This window comes from Paramisgurnus dabryanus, chromosome 1, assembly GCF_030506205.2.
Source record: "Paramisgurnus dabryanus chromosome 1, PD_genome_1.1, whole genome shotgun sequence".
NCBI lineage: Eukaryota > Metazoa > Chordata > Actinopteri > Cypriniformes > Cobitidae > Paramisgurnus > Paramisgurnus dabryanus.
This window is the reverse complement of record NC_133337.1, coordinates 18,514,962-18,539,189: the sequence shown is the minus strand read 5'-3', so window position 1 is coordinate 18,539,189 and position 24,228 is coordinate 18,514,962. Positions and strand designations below refer to the sequence as shown.

Sequence of the window (24,228 nt, the reverse complement as noted above, 5' to 3'; positions counted from 1 at the left end):
TCCAGCTGTTCCTTGTATGTACATTTAACTTTTATGGCTTCTTATTGCTACCTGTCCCAACTTTTTTTGGAATATGTAGCTCTCATGAAATCATAAATGAGCCAATATTTGGCATGACATTTCAAAATATCTCACTTTCAACATTTGATATGTTATTTATATTCTATTGTGAATAAAATATAAGTTTATGAGATTTGTAAATTATTCCATTCCTTTTTTACTCACAATTTCTACTGTGTCCCAACTTTTTCTGTTTTGGGGTTGTAGTAATGAGAGGCAGCATTTAATCCATCAGCTAGAAGATGAAGAGATACCGTTGATAATAAATGAAATATTGCAAAGGAAATCTAGTGATTTATGTTATAAGTTTTTATTTTTATTTTTTAGGAAAACTGGTTTAATAAGGATAATTTAAGTGTAGAAACAACAGTATTCAGATCCACACTCCATTTCAGAAGGTGGCAGTAATGCAACCAGACGTTGTTTGCCAACTGCCATAAAATAACAAGGAGAAGAAGAAGAAGAACCAAGAGGAGAGGGACAAAAAAAAGCTGAAGGATAAACTAATTCTTGTTCTTCTTGTTTACAGAATCGGACGGCACCCCAGGAGAGGGATTTTCACCACAGCACTTCACCCCTTGATCACCAGCAGTACCAATTCAGTGTTCACATTCATCTGCGACAGTATATTAACAGAATTTACAAAATTCCAATCCAAGCTAATGTACAGCAGTCTTCCAGTAAGCAATCTAACAGGCCAGGCTTAGCCGGGTTACATGTTAGCTACATGTTACACCTGCACCATAATATCTTTTGGTTCTAGTGAAAACTTATACTGTGGTAGCGATTATTCATTTTATATTTTTATAGAACTGTCAGGTCTGATTTTGTGGCATTTGTAAGCGACTAACAAAGAATGACACGGAGAGAAATAAAAAAGCGGATAGTAATAAGTTATGTATTAGATCACAATGGTTCCTTTTTGTGACAAATGTCAAGTGGTTGAGGGCTGTTTTACAAATATAGTGAAAGAGGCATATTGTTACTTGTTTTAAGATCGTGAGAAGCAAATCAATTAGGTGCTCAATTTTTTGTGTTTACAAAATGCACGGATATTTTATTAGGAAAATAACTTAAGGTCCTATGTAAAAAAAATGAGTATATATGATCTGTTTATAACTCACACTGAATATCCAGCAGTGCTGATGCGTTTTGGGTGCCATGTTTATTCTGAGCAATGCAGTAGTATCCACCACTGTCTGTCGACTTGCTCTTATTAAAGATGAGATTTGATCCATTCTGGAGATATTTCAGCTGTCCTTCAGTGTATCTGTACCAGGTGTAGTTGATCACAGGTGGATTTCCATCACTGCTGCAGGTGAGAGACACTGAATGACCTTCCAGAACAAAACCAGATGGATTCACAAACACTGATGTGTTTTTAGGAGCATCTGAAGGAGGAGAGAAATCATAGTAAACCCATAGCACTTTATGTAAATTTGAAGCACAACACAACATCAGTGGATAAATGGGACAGATAAATATGATTGATTCCAACCCACCACGACCCTATAGAGAGGACACATGGGTTTGGAGAATGAATGGGTGACTGTACAACATATTAATGTTTAATGTCAAACTTTAGATATATACATGTTTACTGGTGTATTCATGACCTTCATATGATGTCATGTATAAGTTCTGACCTAATATAAAACATGCCAAACTTGATATTCTTATCTTAAATTTCCATGTAAATGTTATTTTCATATGATTTGAATACAGTGTGATATATGTTTGAATGCTGTCTGTGTTTGAAATGTCATGCTTCTTGCTTATTAATGAACAGTAACCACATATGTCAATTCAACAAACTTTCAGAAGGTCTGTATGTAAAACAGAGAAAACAGGAAGTTTTGTTAATAGTATTATTCAAAAACTTCTCAGGTGATCAACAGGTAATGCAAACACAAAATAAACTACGGGAAGAACAGCAGACTCTGTCATCAAGCTCACTGAATTTCCTCAGAAACACATGAATGGTAAAAATAATAAAATTCAATCTCCAGACTTAGATCACTGTCTAAAACAGTTTGCATCAGCAGGTCAAACATTAAATGTGTCAGGATCCTGTCAGAATCTTGTCTTGAATTATATCTAGTCTTTGTGACAGGGTTCTGGCAGTACCATGTTTTATGTGGGAGATGCTTGGTTTTATGCTGCGTTCCAGAGCCCATTCAAACCAGTGGGACGTGGGACTTATCCTACCTCCAACTAGGTTTTAAGTGCACTGGAATGCCTGTCGAAGTGGAACCTCCTACTGGCGAACTCGGGGGAGTTCGACCTACCCCGACTTCGCAAAATTAAGTCGGAGGATAATGGCGGCGCCCATGAGTCTTGCGTCGTAAGAGGTAAAGCTTCAACGAATAGGCTATAAACTTTACTTCTCTGCTTTTTGGTTTTTTTTAGACACTGTAATTTGAACACAACTTGTTTTTTATATTATGGTGTGAAATTGTCGTTATTATCTGTTAGCATGAAGCTTAGCGCGGCGGTCGTCCATGTTTTCTGATTATGTTCCACTTCAATTGCCTGGAACGCTTTGAAGTAGGAGCTAGTACACTTCAGGAAGGATAAGTCCCACGTCCCAATGGTTTGGATGGGCTCTGGAACGCAGCATTAGTATTGGTTTATTCTGGCCACGCATTTCCCGGGTCTTGTCACTTTTTCCCCGATCCCTTACTTGTGATTCTTTTCAGATGTGTGCTATTTAGTTCTCCCTATTTAATGTCCTTGTGTTTGATGTTCTGTACACGTGCGTTTTGTTTTTTCCTGGTTCCTGCCCTGTTTAATGTGAGTGTATATCAAAGAGTATTTTTGCTAGTGTTAACTGTGTCTTGTTTTTTTGTGCAATTTAGTGTATGTATATTGTGTCAAGTTTAGTGTAAGTTTAGATAATATTAGTGTTCATCCTGTCCTGTTTTGCCCCTTCGTGGGTTTTGTTTTTCTGTTTTTGTCAAATAAAGTATCTGTGTTATTCATCTGCTGTCTGCACTTGGGTTCTTCCGCACCAAACCCTCACAAAATTAACATATTTATTTGATCAGAAATGTATAACAGACTATATGTAAACTTACAACAACAGTTAACAGTTTTTATCTGTCTAAAAGACCACCAAACACATGTTTATCACTGAAAGAGGAAACTGAAAAGTCATGTTTAGAAGATAAGCTTTGCATTAAACTGAGCTGGTTTCTTTCTTTTTTAATCTAAATATGGTTTCAAAAATTCTGTTTCCACCAAATATTTTAAAACACTTTGTAATTTATGGCTCTGTCACAAGAGAGTTTGCAAAACAGAAACCATCCCTAAAACCTTCATCAGATGTGAAGGTACTTTGTGATTTTGTGGATTGTACCAAGTGAACTTTCATAAACATTATTAAAGCAAAACAAAACCTGTTTCCTATATAAATAGGCATAACTTTATTTTCTTTTGTGGAAATGTGGAAGCTCATCAAATAGTCACTTCTTATATATTACTGTGTCTCCTGAATGAATTATTGTTATCTATTATTTCCTTTTATTTAGAGTGTCTGCTAAATAAAATCATATTAATGTAAAAGAGCTTTATCAAGAGAACAACATATTTACAATTATCCTGTTTATTTCAATCATTTAAGTAAAAGTCTTTAGATCAAATGCCTTAAAGATGAAGATTTTTTAATTGCTCTGATACTACATATACAGTAGTATACCGTATGTCCCGTTTATTGTCTATCATTTATACATAAAATTATAACTCACACTGAATATCCAGCAGTGCTGATGCGTTTTGGATGCCGTGTTTATTCTGAGCAGTGCAGTAGTATCCACCCCTGTCTGTCGACTTGCTCTTATTAAAGATGAGATCTGATCCGTTCTGGAGATATTTCAGCTGTCCTTCAGTGTATCTGTACCAGGTGTAGTTAATCACAGGTGGATTTCCATCACTGCTGCAGGTGAGAGACACTGAATGACCCTCCAGAACAAAAGCAGATGGATACACAAACACTGATGTGTTTTTAGGAGCATCTGAAGAAAAAGAAGTGAATTCAAGCAGTCAGTTTAATTTACGAGACTTGTTATACTGTAGATGTCTAAGTAAAAAATATCCCTGTACATTGAACATATAGTGTCAGTGATTCTTGTGCAGATGTGTTCCTGTACAGTAGCTGGTAAGATATGATACAGGTGAAATTTGCTTTGTGCTGTTGATGTGTTACAGTGAAGTTCAGATCTGAGATCAGTTTGTTCTGGATCTTCTGCTGCTGTCCATTGATGCTGTTATTGAGGAGGTGTTTGGGAGAGGAGCTCCACGTGAGTGCTGGAGGAAGAGAGGAGCAGTAAATCATAGCAGAGCAGCGCAGACTAGCAGATGATCCCTCGATCACCTCCACCTGCTGCGTATAGAGACTCAATGTGGGTTTGGGTGGAGAGGCTGAGAAACAAAAACACACACACATCAAATATTACAAAATATTCATGATATATCATACAAACAATAATAAAAGTAGAATTTTATTTTTCTGTCATTTTAAATTATTCAATTAACGAAAGTGTATCATTTGTTGTGTCAAGTATATTTTAAAATTTTTATCACTCACCTATTACATGAATTTCAATTGTTTTTAAAGCAAAGGTATATTTTAGATCATTGTCTTCCAGTCTGAAGTAATATCTTCCGCCGTTATTCTGAGTGAGATAATCAAAGCGGGTGGTGCAGTTTTTCTCTGTTGCTTTGCCAAATATTGATCCTTTAAGCAGACCTGTGCTAGGGCTGCTGGAGTCAAACACTATCACATCCTTCTGTTCATCTTTATACCAGATTCTCTTTGCACTATCAGTGAGTTTATTATTATATGTTGGATCAATGTCAAATGTGCATGGTATGAAAGCACAAGATCCATTCAGAACTGTTGTATTATTTGGCAGAATAATATTGAAGCCACACAAAAATCCTAAAGAACAAAGAACATAACACACAGCACACCAATTATATAATACATAAACTCCTCAATTTAACAGTTTACATGCTGAAATAGATTTCATTTGCTAAATAGTCACAAACTGATGAAAAAAACAATAATGTCATAAGTCTTTACTAGTTTATTAAAGGGAAATCAATGGTCAATATAAAAAGCCATGTAAGAGCATAATACCTTGTATAAGTGATCCAATGAGAAAAATGATTCTCCCAGCCATTTCCACAAACCTTATAGTAAAAACAGACATGCATGCTCATCTTCTTATTCATTCATTGTGTTTTGAGTATATTTACAATAGATTATAACATAAAGAAATAAATGTACAAGAGGTCTCATACACGGTAACTTACCAGAAAAGAAGAATTCTGCTCAGTGCAGAATATTTGGTGTCAGTTATGGGAACTCTGATGACTGCAGACTAAACAGTGTTGTGTCCTACACTGATATTATAATCATCAGAGGTACATACAACTTCCTCTTTTATTTCACAGAAACATGCAAATAATCACAAAACATAATCATTTAATAAACACAAAAAACACAAATCTATTGTGTGGTGAGACCTCTTTTAAGGTACAAACATTTCAAACCTGTTGAATACTTTGAACTCCAGCCACTGAACATTTAAAAGTCCCATTAGAATAACAAGAAATACTCCATAATTCAGCAATATTGTGTGTGGCATCTGTGTTTATACATCATTAACAATAAAAGCTGCTTCCATTGTTATATTGGATAAACTCTGTAATGATCTACTTCATTTGTCAAATGAAGGTGAGAAGAGTCAGGGGATGAAAAAATTTACTCATTGTGTGTGTGTGTGTGTGTGTGTGTGTGTGTGTGTGTGTGTGTGTGTGTGTGTGTGCGTGCGTGCGTGCGTGCGTGCGTGCGTGCGTGCGTGCGTGCGTGCGTGTGTGTCCAGTGTTGCTACTGTTTATTTAAGATAAACATGTTTCCCCCAATATCTGGATCAGTGGATCAGAATATAATTTTCTTCTTTTATTTTATATGATCATAAAAACGAATAGCACTTTATAATCCCCTAAATAATCCCCTACCAGTGATAAATGACAAATATTAACCATAAATTCTGCCTATGTTACTTGTAATATAGCTAAAAGTATTTGTATGACTGCATTGGTTTAAGATACGAATAATGATGTGGGTCCACTAGACCCACAAACATCGTCTAAGCAACAAAAAAATGAACACCACACGAGGGTTAAATGTTGAAGGAATGCGTGTTCGTATTTCACGACACATTCCTGTAAACCAGCGCCATCTAGAGGACTAAGAATAAACATTTGATTGCACTGACTGTACAGTTAACTCCATTGCTCACAAATTCAAACCTGTGTTCAATCGGTTTATATACTGTAACGTTTTATGTAAGCAGGAGTGAGGCTATACGTGTGAGAAACATAAAACAGATGATTGAAAGATTTATGGAGCAGTTTAACACAGATTTTGCTTTACTTCTATTATCAATTGAGTTTCTTAAATTCCTATATTTTACGCTCTAGTAAGTATATAACAGAATATATTCGAAACTGAACAAATAAATGAATGTAAGCATAAAGACGAAATATTACTAAAGTGATCTAAAACAAAATCAAATGTGTTAGATGATGTTCTAGATTACTTTTGTTACATTTATTTTTTTCTTCAGTTGTAATTTGTCACTTTCTTTCTCAATAATAAACTTTATAGCAGCTAAAAGTACACATTGTAAAAGTGACGTCAGTATTTATATTGTCACATTACAATGTGTTTCGCCATTTAAGTTTATTCTGTAAATTATAGCACACGAGACCGAACCAACAAAAAACACATACAATTGTCCGTCATTTAAAATTGTCCGTATTAGAACTCGAGAAAAAGGTTCCGTGTGCGCAACGTGCGGTTTAACGTTTTGAACTTAATGTAAATGCGCAGAGTTTCAAAACAAACGCACCGAAACGAATATGATGATTAAAAACCATTTACCAATATATTTAAGTTCTTTCTTTATATGTGTATAAGTTTTTTATAAGTTTTTACATCTTGAATATTACACACACTGTGTCATATTCAGATCTGTCATAAAAGCCCCCAAAACCCTCCTCCTCCTCCGACCCCACCTACACGAGCGAGTTTAGACTGGAAGAGACTTCGCATCGCGCCTTTTGTTGTGTTACACTTTTGTTTTTGATTCTGTGAATCACTTTGACAAATCTATTACATGTTGCGTTAGTTTGTGTGTTGTAATTTAGTTAACATGAGTGAAACAGAAGACAATAATATTACTGAGCTCGACTCAGATATAGAGGAGGAGGATGTGGAAATGACTCTAATGTCGGATATGGGTAAGTTTATATCTTAATATCATTTAATCACTCTTATGTCTTAACTCTTACATGTTTGAGAGCGCTTTTTTCTGTATTTTTTGCTCTGGTTCTGCATGTGAAAGACAGGAAGAGGTTAAGTTTCAAATGTGACACTTCAGAAATCGTGTGAAATACTGTGCTAAAAACCTATTCAGCTTCTTTTGAAACTTCACGTTACTGACTGGAAACGAAAATGGCACTGATTATATATTTGCATAAGTCACAAAAATACAACACAAACATGTTGATAAACCAGAAAGACAAGTTAACGTTAGACATTTGAAACTTCATCAGAAGTCTAACGGACATTTATAACATTCTCATGAAATGTGTGTCAGGTCTGGTTTGTTTTATGTGATGTAATGGATGTTTGTAATTTCTGGGATGAATGAGTTTTCCTTGTACGGCTTGTTTTCAATCCGTTACTATGGATATTTTCCATCTGACAAGCAACATCTGATTTGAGTTAAATTTTTCCCATTATGCTTTGCAGTCTGTGTGTTTATTTGTTTTGCTTGGGGTTTCCCTTCACTGTAAGTAAACAGTAAATCAGATCATTCAAAGTCTTATTTGCTGAACTTGGTTGTCAGCTCAACATGCTGATGTCCTATCTGTCATGACTATTGAATTTACTCTGCCAAAGAAAATATTATTAGTATGTATTCAATGTGGCTTTGGTTGGTTAATGGTAATGGCTACAGAAAGGTATTTGGTTTATTGTGATGTATTGTGTTATATTTTTCTCAGTTTATTCTGAAGGGTTGCCAACCTACAAATCTGTTCGTAAAGGTGAAGCTGTGCCAAAAGTTGAACTGGTTTGTTGATTTCCTTTTTGTCTACATCTAAACTAAAATGTTGTATAAACTTAATAAATGAACTTCATAAATGCTTACATCCAGTATTAAATCAATAGCTAATGGCATTTGTTTGTTTGCAGACGGAGTTCAATAATAATCCAGATTCATTGTTTTTTAATGATGGAAAGAGGCGAATTGACTTTATTTTAGTCTATGAAGATGAGTCCAAAACTGCAACTGGAAAAAAAGCCTCAGTCTACAGAAGAAAAGTAAGACCCCATAAACATCTCTCTTAAACTATAACCTTTTAATCATAAGTATAATCAGTTAAAAATTGAGTCTTAAGATATTTTGCCTCGTAACTAGATATGTACATTTTCATGAGTTATTATTTGTTTTCATTAAAATTATTAATGAATCATTCAAATCATATAACACATATAAAGAGCTCCAAACGTTGAAATGAATGACACTGTACCCATAGTGAACTGACCAGAGACAAGGCTTTCAGTAATACATGCAACAAAATAAATAAATGCCTCATGTGAGCTGTACATGATTACTAAATGTGTTTAATTTGATTAATCAACTAAAAACTCTACTCGTATGATTAGTATTATTATCTTTTTTTTTTTGCAGAATTTGCATGGAGCAGATTAAAAAAATGTCACAATGTATGGTTATTATACCTTAATTAAATAGTTAAATAGTTTATATAAAATAAAAAAATGGAATGAATAATGTTTCAAATCAGAATAGATGCCGGTGGCTTGAAGGGAATGGCTGAATATTAAAACACCAGCAGCCATATCACCCTGTGTAGCCCAAGAGTGGTTGCCCCCTGAGCTTAGAAGGGTTGAGCCTGGTTAGTTCTTGGATGGGAGACCTCTTGGGAATACTATGTTGCTGCTGGTAGAGGTGATAGTGATTCCAGCACGGGGTGCTGCTGATCACCCTGTGGTCTGTGTGGGTCTTAACACCCCAGTATAGTGACGGAGACAGACATTATACTGTCAAAACTAGGGATGTCACGGTACCAAAAATCTAGTAGTCGGTACCAATACCACAAAAAGTACACGGTACTCGGTACCTAAGTCGGTACCACAGTGTGTAAAAAAAGAACAATTATACTTAAATATTTTTTTTTAATAAAACATTTCAACATTATAGAAAACTTTTAAGAGCTTCTGTTTAGGTTGTCTGTGTTAATGTTTGTTGACTTTTCTCCTGACTCTCTTGGTGTACATCCTCATCTGGCTGATACTGTTAAAAAAAAGAGAGAATAAGAAATACATTTTATTTATTTAACATACTGTCTGACAATGACTAATAAATCAGCTAAAGCTACAGGTGCTAAGGTGCACTTATAAACACACACACGTGCACATACACATACTCTGAATGCAAGCATTAGTTTAATATCACTCACATTGTTGCAGGATGAAAATAGTTATTAAAAACCCTTAACATTTTAATACTTCATCCAGTGACATTAGGCTACATTTTGCTGACAGGATGACTAAATGGCGATGCATGGTCGCAACTTTATAAAGTTGCAAATGCAGCGTCACTCATTAACAAACAACTGACTTACACAAAACATTAACATCTAGCATAAAGTTAGCTGGTTACACGGCATTAATGCCAGCTGCCTCAAACAAACATAATATAGGGTCTGGGTTTCAGTATAAAATTAAAGTTTTACAGTTTGTATATAATGTTAATGTGAATTAAAACTTATCTCGAATTCTTTAAAGAGATCGGGGTGTCTGTCTTTCAAGAGCTTTGCCAAATTCTATGTTTGATAGCGACAAACTACTTTAGAGAGATTCCCGTGTGTTTGTCTGAGGCGTTCTTCCTCTTCTTTAACTATTGTGGAGCGTCAAATACACACGCGCGTATATGCTGCCCCCATCAGTCCCGGAAGAGTATTGCAGCCTCGGTACCTCCGGTACCAGAGAAAGAAAGTACCGTCATGTTTAAAAAAAATTTGGTATCGACTTGGTACCGAAGTATCGGTTCTCGTGACATCCCTAGTCAAAACGCACCTTCCTTTAGATGAGACGCTAAACCGATGTTCTTATTGTCTGTGGCCGTAAAAATTCCAGGATGTCTTTCAAAAAGAGTAGGTGTGCCAAATTTGCCCATTAGCCTACTAATCATCCCCATATATACTAATTGGCTATTCAATCTGTCTCCTCTCCACTAATAAGCTGGTGTGTGGTGGGCATACTGGCGCAATATGGTTGCCGTCGCATCATCCGTGGATGCTGCACATTGGTGGTGGTTGAGAAGAATCCCCTTTTCATTTGTAAAGTGTTTTGAGTACTGTTATATAAATGTAATGAATGAATGAAAACAGACTTGTGATGTCATAAGTAAGGAAAAGTTGGCAAAGCAAGTTAAATGACCAGAAATGTGTATTTAAAGGAACAGCATGTAAGAAATTTATATCACTTAATCATAAAATGGTCCTGATATGTCACTAGACATTTAGAAATCATTTTCATTTCAAATACTTATATCACTGACGACAGTGGTCTGGCCAGGATATTGTCATTTAAAAAGTGGAGTTGCAGCCCTCAACTGATGTTTATGTTGTCATTTTGTGTATTGGCCAATAGTTGGGTGATTGCAGTACCAGTTTTAGCCACAATCCTACATACTGTTCCTTTAAAGTTCAAGTTGTTTAACATACATTTGTCCTTTATTTCTCAGCTACGGAGGAGAGAGTGTTTTGAAGCGAGTCTGATGAATATGGGTGTGGAAATGGAAGCAATACAATCTGTAAGTTTGTCTTTTGTCACCTTGAATTCATCCTGTTAGCAGAGAGTTTTTATCCAGGTCACAGGAAGTATAAGAGGCAAAAGTCTGTTTGTTTTTTATAATGAATTACCTTCTTTATTTGTACAATACAGAAATCCCACCTCTATGGGAGTTACGGGAGTTCCATTCGTATGAAACCTTATAACCCGGGTGCGATTTGTGAGATTTTATACAAATATTTGTATTTATGAAAATAAATTATGAACCACAGGCTGATTATTTAGTGCATTAAGCTATTTCTTGTAACTGTAAAATATGTAAAGAAATGTAACCAGTCCTACTTGCACCTGCCCTGAGCGAGATTCGAACTGCTCCGGTCTGGCATGAGAGTCGGACTTATATTCATTTATCTTTATTTTAGGCCATTTATATGCTGTTTGATGACCATTAATAATGGTCAAGGGATTAAAAGGGCAGGGATATAAAGACCAGAGGGGGGATAATCCCTCCTATTCTCCGAGCAAATCGCATCCCTCTTATAAGTCTAGAAGGCTAACTCATGCATATTTTATTACCGGAGGAAAATTTGCAGAATTCTACTGAATAATGTATGCATGGTCAAATGTGCTAAATAGACCCATAAGTAGTACAAACTGTGGTAATGTTTATAGACATGGGTGTCGTTTACACTGGGGATGCTGGGGACATGTCCCCACCACTTTTTGAAATGGCTGTTTTTGTCCCCACCACTTTTTGAAATGGCTGTTTTTGTCCCCACCACTTTTTGAAAGCATTTGGTAAAAATGTTCAGAAAATCATTGTAATCATTGATTGAAGGAACACGCCCACATTTTGGGAGTTTAGCTTATTGACTGTATCCCCCAGAGTTAGATAGTCCATACATACCTTTCTCATCTCCGTGCGTGTTATAACTTTGTCTGACGCAGCCCCCTCTAGCTTAGCTTAGCACAAAGACTGGAAGTAAATGGCTCCAGCTAGCATACTGCTCCCAATAAGTAACAAAATAACGCAAACATTTTCCTATTTAGGTGTTGTTATTTGAATAGTCACAGCGTGTACAAATAACAAGGTCATATGAGACACAGCAATCTTTTAACAGTATACATACAGAGAACTATATTCTCAGAAGGCGAAGCACTGCTACTTGGGCGGAGTGATTTGCTCACAGCACCCGATAATCCCCCTGAAGCAGAGAGTTCGGTCAGAGTTGTGCAAATCACTCCGCACAAGTAGCAGTGATTCGTTTTCGGAGAATATAGTTCCCAGTATGTATACTGTTTAAAGATGGCTGTGTCTCACATGACCTTGTTATTTGTACACGGTGTGACTATACAAATCACAACACATAAATAGGAAAATGTTCTTTGTGCTAAGCTAAGCTAGCGGGGACTGTGTCAAACAGAGTTACAGCACTCACAGAGATGAGAAAGGTATGTATGGACTTATCTAACTCTGGGTGATACAGTGAATAAGCTAAATTCCCAAAATGTGGGCGTGTTCCTTTAACATGCTGCTGTTTTCTACAGTATGGTGCTTTGGAACTGTCCAGTTGAGCTGGTGTTGCAGGGACTGTTCATGTGCAGGCCTACGCTAAACCCATTTTTGATGCGCTGTTATTTCATATTTTTACTGTCCTGCTATAATGTTTTTTCATCTGATCTTTTGTCCCCACTTTTCAACACACACTGATGCCCCTGTATATAGAAGATAAGATTTCAAAATTATTAAAAACAATATGTGCCATTAAATCCTGTCTCAACCTGTTGTCACAAAATGCAGGAATGTTGTTATTCCTAGTCCTAGCGCAGATTACAAGACCTTCATCTCTGGCTGTGTGTTTTGCAGGTGGTGGATGAGAAACAATTCTTTGTAAAAATGCACCTCCCCTTTGACGTCCTGTGTACATACGCTGAGGTTCTGCACATCAAACTGCCCATTCAGCCCAATGATCTCACTCCACGTTCGTTTTCATACAACTGCTTCACAAAGCATTTCTACCCCGATCGGGAGCTCATCGCCAAAGAGACCGAATACTTCACCGCACCCTTCAGAAAAGATCAGCTGGAGTATTTCTACGTGAAAGACAGAGAGCAGTTTTTCACACCGGCCATGAGAAGCAGAATGGTACGTGAGCATCACAATCTAAGCTGCAATTTTCATGGATGCATGCATACATTTTCATGTGTTATGTTATGCTGTTGGCCGCAGGCGTATTACATCCTTAGCCGAGCTCCGTATGACGTGAAGGGAAATGTTAAGAAGTTCGGCATCTCTAAGCTGTTGGATGGAGGCGTGTACAAAGCTGCTTATCCATTACATGATGTAGGAGTTCACCTTCTTGTTCGTGTACCTCTACCATGATGTATAAATACGTGAGAGTAGTGATCTTTGTGCTGATATTGCTTATGATTTGTGTAACAGTGCAGATTTAATGTGAAGTCTGAAGAGCCGGATTGCCCTAATGAACGATATCTGCTATATAATGAATGGGCTCATCCCAAGAACTTCTACAAGATGCAACCTCTAAACTTAATAAGGTGCAGATCTCATAATGTGTGTCCTGTAGTCTCTGATCCCTCCGTACCAAACCCATCTGATAATGTGCCTTTGATTTTAGGAAGTATTATGGAGAAAAGATCGGTATTTATTTTGCCTGGTTGGGTTTCTACACTGTCATGTTAACTCTGGCCGCTGCGGTCGGACTTGGCTGTTTCATTTATGGATATACAACCAGAGAGAGCAGCACGTGGAGGTATAGCCCCGAAGATCGACACTTGTGAAACCTGATCACTCTTTATTTGTACACTTTTTTTGTCTAGACATCACATATAATCTTGAAAATGTAACCTTGATATTTTTTATATTGACTATGTAAGATGATATCAAAGATTGAAATCAATGAGTGACTTTGATGCTCTTTATCTCAGACTTTACACAATTAAATAATATACAGTAGTAATAAAATCCCCTCACTTCCTGAAATAAAACTGGCCATGCTGATCTTATAATGTAAGAAATAAATATTTCAGGTTAAGTGGGACAGTGTCAACAACTTGTTGCGAATAAACTAATGCAATTCCTAGGAATATCTGATTCTTAAAGGGACTCTCCACTTTTTTTGAAAATATGCACATTTTCCAGTTCCCCTAGAGTAAAACATTAGATTTTTTCTGTTTTAATATTCATTCAGTTGATCTCCGGGTCTGGCCACTTTTAGCATAGCTTAGCATAATCCATTGAATTTGATTAGACCATTAGCATTGCTCTCAAAAATAACCAAAGAGTTTTGATATTTTTCCTATTTAAAACTTGACTCTTCTGTAGTTACATCGTGTACCAAGACAGACGAAAAAATTAAAAGTTGCGATTTTCTAAGCAGATATGACTAGGAACTATACTCTCATTCTGGCGTAATAATCAAGGACTTTGCTTCCGTAACATGGCTGCAGGAGGCGCAATGATATTACGCTGTGCTCGAAAATAGTCCCCTGCTAATAAAAGTTACCAAGGGGACTTTTTTCGGGTGCTGCGTAATATCATTGCACCTCCTGCAGCCATGTTACGGCAGCAAATTCCTTGATTATTACGCCAGAATGAGAGTACACGATGTAACTACAGAAGAGTCAAGTTTTAAATAGGAAAAATATCAGAACTCTTTAGTGAATTTTGAGCGTGATGCTAAATGGTCTAATCAGATTCAATGGATAATGCTATTGCTAAGCTATGCTAAAAATGCTAGCGCCAGACCCGGAGATCGGCTAAATGGATTCCAAAACGGTTCAAATTAAATGTTTAACTCTAAAAAAGAGCATATTTTCATAAAAGTGTAGTGTCCCTTTAACGTTTGATTAACTGTTTGCTGGACTGTTTGTGATGTGAATGTGGATTAGCACTTTGTGACTATTGATCTGTTCTTTGATTGGGCAGCAAAGAGGTGTGCGACCCTCTGATTGGTGGAAAGATTATCATGTGCCCACAGTGCGATATAGACTGTCCATACTGGAGACTGAACATCACGTGTGAGTCTTCAAAAGTGAGTTCATCTGAACCTGCTAGTATTGTGTCAGGGCTTTACACACCCTCAACATCAATAGAGGATTTAAGGATTTTACGTCTGATCTGTGTTTGTTCTCTGTGAATCTGATTGTGTGTTTGTATTTCCTCACAGAGACTGTGTATATTTGATAACTTTGGGACGTTAGTCTTTGCGGTTTTCATGTCAGTTTGGGGTGAGTGATTTTAGCACCATAGTCTCAAAACACACATGATCACATGATTATGGTGGTGGCCGACATATTGTGTACGACACAAGCTTCAGATGGCATAACCACAGACTCCCCACAGTCTGTTTATGTTACACACAAACACACACACACACACACACACACACACACACTGTAAGGCAACATCCGGCAATCTGATGAAACATGCAAGGGTGTACGTGACTTATACAATGAGCATTAGTGAGCTTCATGGACTCAGATTTGTCATAGGTTCTCTCCTCTTATTAGCAATACATTTCGAAATCTCTGACAGATTTTCTGCTTGCATTCAGAGAAATGTTGTGAAATAGTCACTTCTCATTATTCATGTATTTCCACAGTTGTCATTTTGTCTGTATGGCCACTAACAGACTGCACTTCAAGATTATTTCATTATTATTTATTTCCACAAGCATCTCAATACAAGTTTAGACAACATTTGTGTTTGCAATAAGTGTAGCTTTCTGTAAAGTTTTTGCATCTTGTTTCACAGTGACGCTGTTTCTGGAATTCTGGAAAAGATACCAGGCCGAGTTGGAACATGAATGGGACACAGTGGAGTTCCTGCAGCAGGAGGAACAGCCCCGACCCGAATATGAGGCAAAATGTGTCTATGAAAGACTGAACCCTGTAACGCAGGTCAGAGTTTAAATGAAGGTGAATGTCAAATATCACCAGTAGTGTATGAAACTCAAACTGTGTTGTGAATATGATCTGTGTTTGTGTTTCATTCAGACCACAGAGAAAGTGCCTTACACAGCCTGTGGGAAATGCATGAGAGTGTCATGTGGGATTGGCACTGTTGCATTTTGGGTAATCTCTCTGTTTTTCTCCTCTTTCTCTCCTGTTATGAATCTACCTATTTTTGTTTTAGACATCTTACACTTAACACAAAATAAATCACATTCCTGGTATTATTACTCAACATTAGACCACGGTGTTGTTGAATGCATAATTCTGATTGGTTGAGAAATGTTTGTGTTCATACGAACTTGATGACATCTCGCTGGGCGAGATTGTACTTTATATTTTTCATAGTTTGTGACGTGCACAAAACTGCGGGTTGTATTAGTTTCTGAATGTTCAGTTAAAGGCAGGGTGCATGATCTCTGAAAGCCAATGTTGATATTTGAAATCACCTAAACAAACACGCCCCTACCCCAATATAATCTAGACCTTCTTTTGATAGACCCGCCCCATACATACGCAACCCAGGCTGAGATGTCGGTTAGTAGACACGCCCTGATTGGCTGCAAGCGTGTTTTGGTACTCGGCTCGACTCCCTTTTCCATGTGTTTTTCAAAAAACATGCACCCCGCCTTTAAACATATGTAAGATAACAGAAGTTTAATGGTTTGTGGATTTAACTTGAATAAAATCCTTTATCTGTGTTTGATTTTTTTGTTGCTTCAGATTATGCTGATTATAGCATCAGTGGTCGGGGTGATCGTGTACCGTTTGGCCATGTTTATGGTTTTCTCCACTAAACTGCGCTCGGGTCTGAAGGACCTGGAGCCATTTAAAGAGTACGTGACCCCTCAGATGGCGACGTCCATCACGGCCTCCATCATCAGCTTCGCCATCATCATGCTTCTCAATCAGCTTTATGAGAGAGTGGCCATCTGGATCACTGACTTCGGTAAGAAGTCATCTATAAAACAAGTCAGGCCAAATCGTGTGGAATGTTGCATTCAAATAATCTGTCGTTGTGTGCCACAGAGCTGCCGCGGACCAGAACCGAATACGAGAACAGCCTGACGCTGAAGATGTTCCTCTTTCAGTTTGTGAACTTTTACTCGTCTTGTTTCTACATCGCTTTCTTCAAGGGGAAGATAGTTGGATATCCAGGGAAGCCCGTCTACTGGCTGGGAGCATATCGCAATGAGGAAGTGAGACATTTGTGTGTGCATTTAAACTAGTAAGAAATGTATCAGATCTGATGTGTTTTGTTTGTCTCTCATGTGTTCAGTGCGATCCGGGCGGCTGTTTGACTGAACTCACAACACAGTTGGCCATCATCATGACAGGAAAAGCCGTCGTGAATAACATCCAGGAAGTCCTTATGCCGTGAGTGTCCTGCACCAAGTACACGATGATGACTTGTTTTATAGATATAATAATACAGCAATGTCAACAAGGCAATAGTTTGTACATGAAGAGAAATTCAAAGAAATCTTGATAACACATTTAATGAAGCCTGTATTTATTATGCATTATAAGGACATTCTAACCCTTTATAAAAAGCATATTATATATTGCATCACCTGTTAAATAATCATAAACAACTGTTACAATACATAAGAGTATGATAACACTTGATGCATGAACTTCATATGGGCTGTGTCTGAAAATTTGGGCAGCGTGGCAATAAACCAGCTCTCGTTACTTTCAATAACTTTGGAGGTAGCATTTGCACATGAAGGCAGCTTTTAGGATTGTACATTCACAATTGAATTGGCTTTATTAAGAAAAAATTTAAATGTACAAGGTTTTAACAAATCTGAAACCTGTACAGTAGTAATACAGAAAAACACAGAGCTTTAGCAAGTGTGTAACATATATGTATTTAGAAAACAATCAAAATGTCAATCTCGTTTTAACAAACACTTTTAATAAATGTTTACGTATTACATCAGAAGTTGTTGAAGCTTTTGGGCCCTATCTTGCACCCAGCGCAATTGACTTTGTCAGTGACGCATGTATCAATTTTTATTTTGCACCGGCGCACAGCGGGTTTTTCCCTCCAAATGCGCCACTGACCAGAAAAAACTAGTCTAAAGTCCGTTGCGCGTTGTTCATTATGCTATTTTAAGGGCGCATGCTTGACCATAATGTATAGCGTGCACAACGCGCACACACTTTGTTTATCTAATCTAAACAGATGCAACAGTTATTTTTGCAAATCATAAAAAATATTAACACATGAGATAAGGGAAATCATTGTGGTGAGCATTGTGGTGATAGTTTTTATTTATTTTGTGTGGCTGCATTAAAAAATTATCATGCAAATAACGATTAAAATATTTTCATAAGTTTGTTGTGTGGCTGTATTACGTTTATTTTATTTAAATAATAATTAAAATGTTTTCATAAGAAACCTTAATGTATGTGAACTTGATTTGTAAGTGTACTTTGGGGTTGGACTGCTTGCGTATCTTGGCCTACAGCGGTGAGGGTGGACGCAGCAATGTCCTCTGCTGGCGTCAGGTCCTGTGCAGAGGCAGCAGAGGACATTGCTGCGCAATTGTGGCTATTTCCTCCCACGCCTGTTTAACCCCATCCCCATACAAAACAACTTCTCTGTCTTTGACTGCTCTTACAAGAACGTCGGTCTCCTCGGCTGTGAACCGCTCCTGGCGTGCGCCTGGAAAATCCGTCATAATAATAGCAACCCGCCATGGAACTTGCGCCCTTGCGTTTAAAGGGAATGTTGGATGACGTTCTGATTGGTTTATTTGATGTTACGCCCAAACCACACCTATGAATAATGAGCCTACTTCAGACCAACCCCTTATTGATTTGCGCCTGGCGCAAGAGTTATTTCTCCTGCCGGGAAAATAGCAACAGCGCCCAAGATCCGCCCACAAAGTGACTTGCGCTTTGCACTTCGCACTTGCGTTTCAGATCCTTAAAATAGGGCCCATGATGTAATAAATGTTTAGCACAGGACAGATTCAAAAAGCAAGCAGCAATTAATAAACATTTATGTTTTTAGGTGGGTAAAGAATCTGATATCCCGTCATTGCACTCAGGTGGCTTCAGAGAAAGTGATGCCACGTTGGGAACAGGATTATCAACTCCAGCCATTGGGGAAGCTCGGACTGTTTTATGAATACCTGGAGATGGGTGAGTTGTTACGCACATCATAACTCGTGAAACACTGTCATTCGATCAGCATGTTCCTTATGAAAATTAACCATGTTTTTTGTGTATTGATTACTATTAGCAAAACCGTGGTTTTACTACAGTAATCATGATTTCAACTCTTTCCCTGATGAGTCAACTCGTCAATTAAGAGAAAATGCTTCCTTGCCGATGACAAGTTTTTCCGGCAATCCGTATTTCCACTATTATCCACCAGATGGCGCTCTTACACAACTTATAGAAACCGGAAGCAACCCCCCAAGTCAATCAGTTTGTGTATTTTTTTGATCATCGCTCTGTAGGGCTGTCCCGATTATACAATTTGGCTGATTGTTAATTATCTTATAAATTGTGACAATTATGACGATTAATTGCCTATTTTAGGACTTTGACGATTATGATGAATAATTGTCTGTTTATTGCTTCAACATTTAATTCTCATACATTTTTTTTGTTCATGAAATAATTTTCACACAAATATATCTTTCAAAAACTGAAATTTCTTTATAAGAAATAAACCCAAAAAAGTGTCTGACCAACAACTGAAAATAAAAATGCAATCAAAATAAACTGACTATACCAGAACAGGCCTTAAACAGACACCAATCCTACTAAGGTCATATTAGTACTGGACCACGTCTGTGGCTGCAAAAAAATCAATTCTTTACAGATCTTTATAGCATCCTTCACTTCCCTAAATTTGGAATTGCTGTTTTGGAAATGTTTTACCTGGCAGTTCATACTACTTATCAAAGTTCTGCAGCATTTCTTTAAATGTTTTATTTCCCACTGTACTGAATGGCTTTGCAATGTATAGCGTTACACTGTCAGATAAGTGTGCCATCTCATATAGTCTCATTTATACAGGTGCTACAGCTCCTCCTTGTGTTTTTTAAAGAGATGTGCAATTATTGCGGTGATCTAAAATCATCGCAATAAGGTCAAACAATCACGATGAGACGATTATTTATTCATTGTGAAAGTACTAAATTCTCTAAATTCGATTTCTATCAGAAGTCTTTTACAAAAATCCAATTATCTTAGCTTTTTGCTCAAAATTTTGGATTTTTGAAGAAACCTACCCATATTTGAGAGATGATAAAAAGAGAACATTTTTGTTTGTTTGAAAGCAGGGGGTCTTGTTCTTTCATTTGATATATTGTATGTTTATGTATTTAACTCCTTTCCTGCCATTGACAAGTTATCTCGTCAATTAAGAGAAAACGTTTCTCTGCCAATGACAAGAATTTCCGGCTGTCCGCAATACCGCTATTATCCACCAGGTTTTTGCTCAAATTTTTTTCATATTTTTTTGGAGAAACCTACCCATATTTGGGAGGTGATTAAAAGAGAACTAATGAAGGTAGGATAAAACAGTTATTTTGTTTGAAAGCAGAGGGTCTGTTCTTTCATTTGATATATTGTATGTTTATATATCTAAAGAAGAACATTTTCTGGAAGGCATTAAACTTTTATGAAAATCATGAAAAATGCTGATGCGGGCTGGCAACTTAAAAAAAAAAAACTGTCGGGGAAAGAGTTAACTGTAGTAAAACCATGGTTAATTGGATAATCAGAACCGTCACGGTTTTATTTCCACAGTGATCCAGTTTGGTTTCGTCACTCTGTTTGTGGCATCTTTCCCACTGGCCCCTGTCCTGGCACTTGTCAATAATCTGTTTGAAATCCGTGTGGACGCCTGGAAAATCACTACTCAGTTCCGTCGGATCGTTCCAGAAAAAGCCCAAGACATTGGAGCCTGGCAGCCGATCCTGCAGGGAGTGGCAATACTAGCAGTGGTCACAAATGTGTGTTCAGAGAAATTACTTTTATTGTTGTGTAATGTAGGACAGAAAAGTTCACTCGCTTAGCATCTGTGTGTTTTTAGTGGTTTGACCCACAACACAGAGACACAGCTGACAGTGTGGAAAACGTGACTTTTGTAATATTGTTGCATCTCTTCTTGTTAAACGCACTAAATCATGTTTAAATAAAAAATGCACAAAGGTTTCTTTGATGGATATGATTAGGGGGATAATACATTATTATGTCAGTATAAAAATCAATGTGTGTTTGTGTTTTTTGTAGGCTGCTATTATCGCTTTCACCTCTGACATGATTCCACGTCTGGTTTATTACTGGGCGTTATCTGTGAATCCACACTCAGACAGCTCAAACCACACGATGCAGGGCTTCATCAACAGCTCACTGTCTGTCTTTGACACAAAAGACTTCAACGGCATAAGCAAACCTAATGATAACATCGCCAGATTCAACAATATCACCACATGCAGGTCAGTTGGAGAAAAATTACTAGTTAAAAAAATAATGTCTGTCATTTACTTATTAATGTGCTTATTATTCATCTTTATATGAACACTTGAACTTCAGGTATCGGGATTTCAGAAATCCTCCCGATCATCCTCATCAGTATGAGTTCAGCTTGCATTACTGGCACGTTCTTGCTGCCAAACTGGCATTCATGATTGTGGTTGAGGTCAGTCACTTCTACATTTACACTGATCCATGATTTGGTAGATACTTTTATCCAAATCCAAGTAGACTTCAAGGTTCATATTTAATCAGTATGTGTGTTCCCTAGGATGTGGTTCAAGGATGTAAACGTGCTGTTTTTCTCTCTTTTCAGCACATTGTTTATTTCACAAAGTTCATGCTGTCCTACATGATTCCTGATGTACCAGAAGCTCTGAAGGAGCAGATCAAGCGAGAACATTACCTGACACAGGTGATCTTACATGAAGCCAACATCAAACACTTCACAGAGCGCATGAAACCCATCGCTGATAACATTCAGCCCCAGATTGAAGACCCAGAGCTGGACTTAGCTTTCTGAAAACATTTAATATCTGTGAACCTGTTTTCTTACCTTTCCCCTTAATCCCTGCAAACCTTAAACAAACCTTAAACATTTTTAAAGAAACGCATATTTCAGAGGCTAAATATAAGTTAATACAGATTAAACAGCCCAGATCTTTACATTTGCACTATGAAATACAAATCATAGATATGCTAAATAAATGTAATTAGGGCCCGAGCACACCGGGGTGTGAGGACCCTATTGTTTTTGCTCAGTTTCTTTTACTTTTTCTTCTCCAAAATGAATCGGATTTTTGACAAGCTAAACAAGCTTAAAAAGTCATAAAACGTTGCACACACATCAGAAGTGGCGAAAATTTACATGTGGCATAGGCGCCAGAAGTTGAGGTGTAGAAATGGCTCGATAGCGCCACCTGCAAAATTTCAAGAGAACAGCCCCACCGCTACGAAAAACCTACAGATACAAAATTTGATAGGGTCATCTATCACCCCAAGACCAACAAAAAAGTCTTTTGGAGCGAAGCTTTAAACCCAACAGGAAGTCGGCCATTTTGAATTTTTGCTGTGATTTCTGTGCAAATTTTGTCATTTCCATGCTTCGTACTTTAACAAACTCCTCCTAGAGATTTTATCAGATCGTCATCATATTTGATCAATCTCATCTAAAGGCCTGTGCGATGTTAAATTGCGGAGCTTTTGACTTTTCGTTGGAGGGTGTGTCCGTGGCAGCCTGACAAAGTTCAACGTTTTCGCCATGAAACAGGAAGTTTTTATAACTAAGGCATACAATGTCCAATCTGACCCACACTTCACATGTTTGATAAGGGTCTTGGCCTGAATACATTTCAATGCCAATATTCAGCTTCAGTCATAGCGCCACCTAGATGCAGCAGGAAATGCCTTGTTTTATGCTGTGATTTACTGTTCTCAGAAATTTAATCAAATCATTATCATATCAGGTGAGACTAATCTTAAGCCCTTTGCGATGGTAAATTACGAAGATCTTGACTTTTCATTGAAGGGCGTGTCCGTGGCAGCCTAGCAAAGAGTGATGTTTCGCCATGAAACAGGAAGCTGTTGTAATTCAGGCATACATTGTTTGATCTGCTCCAGACTTCACACTTTTGATTAGGCCTGAACACATCAATATAACAACAATCAGTTACAGTCACAGCGCCACCTGCTGCACACAGGTGGTGTGGCACATCAGTTTCCCTTTGAATATCCACCTATATTTACCCACTTTAATTCATATCCCCCTGGTTCACTGCTTTACTAATGTCATAGGGTGGCGGTGCACATGCGTGCGAGGGCCCTTCCATCGCTGCTTGGAGCTTTAATTATCTTATGGAACTTTATTCTCTGGTATAAAAACAACATTTTGATATTTTAAAGGGTTCCAGTGGTTATCAAAAATATGCAGACAACCAAAATTTATATTTTTATATATATATATATATATATATATATATATATATATATATATTGGGTAAAACCACTCAAATGTTTTTTTTTAGGTTTTATTCACTGTTTTAGATTTACATTAACTGACATTAACCTTAAAGGATCACTATGATACCACAGTTATAATGTGGTATCATGTGTTATGATTATAAGAATATAAAGTGTTCATCAGATTAATATGGTACAGAATGTATTTGTCACCTTAAGTTGCCTTTAACATTTTATCAAACTAACATTGCATGCCATCAGTGTTTTCAATATCTGTTACCTCTTTGTAATATGTGTTATTTTACATATATATTTGCACACGTATTGACCACATCTTGTTTGTGTTATCATAAATAAATGATTTTTGTTGTATAATATTGTGTCTGTTAGTGATGTCTTAATGCTGAGGGAAAAGTTTATGTAATTCATTCATTTAAGCCTAAAAAATATAACACTGGGAGCTGACATGAGCTTTGGACTTTCTTTTGTACATTACAGTTATACTGCTTTCATTATTATCATACAATTACAATCTTACAGATATCACTATTTCACTTTAGTAGCTATTGGTATTATTTATTTATTTAGTATTGTTATATTATTACCTTTTACATAATTCTGTTTGGAAGACATTTTGAATATACCTCCATGTACTCAATTTCTGGACAGGATTTAAAGGTATAGTAAAGGGTGGAGTATTACTTATTTAATTATTCTAGTAAGGAAATAAATTTGGATAACTGTACAGTTAACTATATTTTAAAACTGCCATGCTATTATTCTTTGCTGTTTTGTATTTTCTATGTTTCTGTTTCATGTAAAACTACTTTACAGTA

The 24,228-nt window shown here is 37.0% G+C and overlaps 2 protein-coding genes across 2 annotated transcripts in view; one reads left to right on the top strand and one right to left on the bottom strand.

Annotated features, from left to right (window-relative positions):
- Positions 1–5,429, bottom strand: part of LOC135758782 (sialoadhesin-like) — a 38,190-nt gene extending 32,761 nt beyond the window's left edge. Inside the window, exons 1-6 of the mRNA XM_065273434.1 lie at positions 5,377–5,429; positions 5,201–5,253; positions 4,646–4,999; positions 4,162–4,479; positions 3,807–4,073; positions 1,185–1,451 (exon numbers count right to left, since the gene is read on the bottom strand). Of these exons, the coding sequence (XP_065129506.1) occupies positions 1,185–1,451; positions 3,807–4,073; positions 4,162–4,479; positions 4,646–4,999; positions 5,201–5,243 (1,249 nt within the window). The 5' untranslated portion in view covers positions 5,244–5,253; positions 5,377–5,429. The remainder of the gene's footprint in view (positions 1–1,184; positions 1,452–3,806; positions 4,074–4,161; positions 4,480–4,645; positions 5,000–5,200; positions 5,254–5,376) is intronic.
- Positions 5,430–7,130: 1,701 nt separating this feature from the next.
- Positions 7,131–23,767, top strand: ano6 (anoctamin 6). Its single transcript, XM_065273398.2, has 20 exons — positions 7,131–7,371; positions 8,140–8,207; positions 8,330–8,458; positions 10,908–10,976; positions 12,822–13,100; positions 13,185–13,298; positions 13,398–13,513; positions 13,594–13,728; positions 14,904–15,009; positions 15,145–15,205; positions 15,732–15,877; positions 15,974–16,051; positions 16,652–16,877; positions 16,958–17,127; positions 17,208–17,305; positions 18,954–19,084; positions 20,705–20,910; positions 21,191–21,396; positions 21,494–21,599; positions 21,750–23,767. The coding sequence occupies exons 1-20, from the start codon at positions 7,284–7,286 to the stop codon at positions 21,954–21,956; spliced, it is 2,739 nt and encodes a 912-aa protein (XP_065129470.1). The 5' UTR covers positions 7,131–7,283; the 3' UTR covers positions 21,957–23,767.
- The last annotated feature ends 461 nt before the right edge of the window (positions 23,768–24,228 follow it).

What these genes read in the sequence shown, in the direction of transcription:
- ano6 (XM_065273398.2), top strand. Translation starts at nt 7,284, where the DNA reads ATGAGTGAAACAGAAGACAATAATATTACTGAGCTCGACTCAGATATA. An exon ending in GAGCATATCGCAATGAGGAA is followed by an intron (nt 17,128 to 17,207) that starts GTGAGACATTTG and finishes TCATGTGTTCAG; the next exon opens with TGCGATCCGGGCGGCTGTTT. An exon ending in AACAATATCACCACATGCAG is followed by an intron (nt 21,397 to 21,493) that starts GTCAGTTGGAGA and finishes CTTGAACTTCAG; the next exon opens with GTATCGGGATTTCAGAAATC.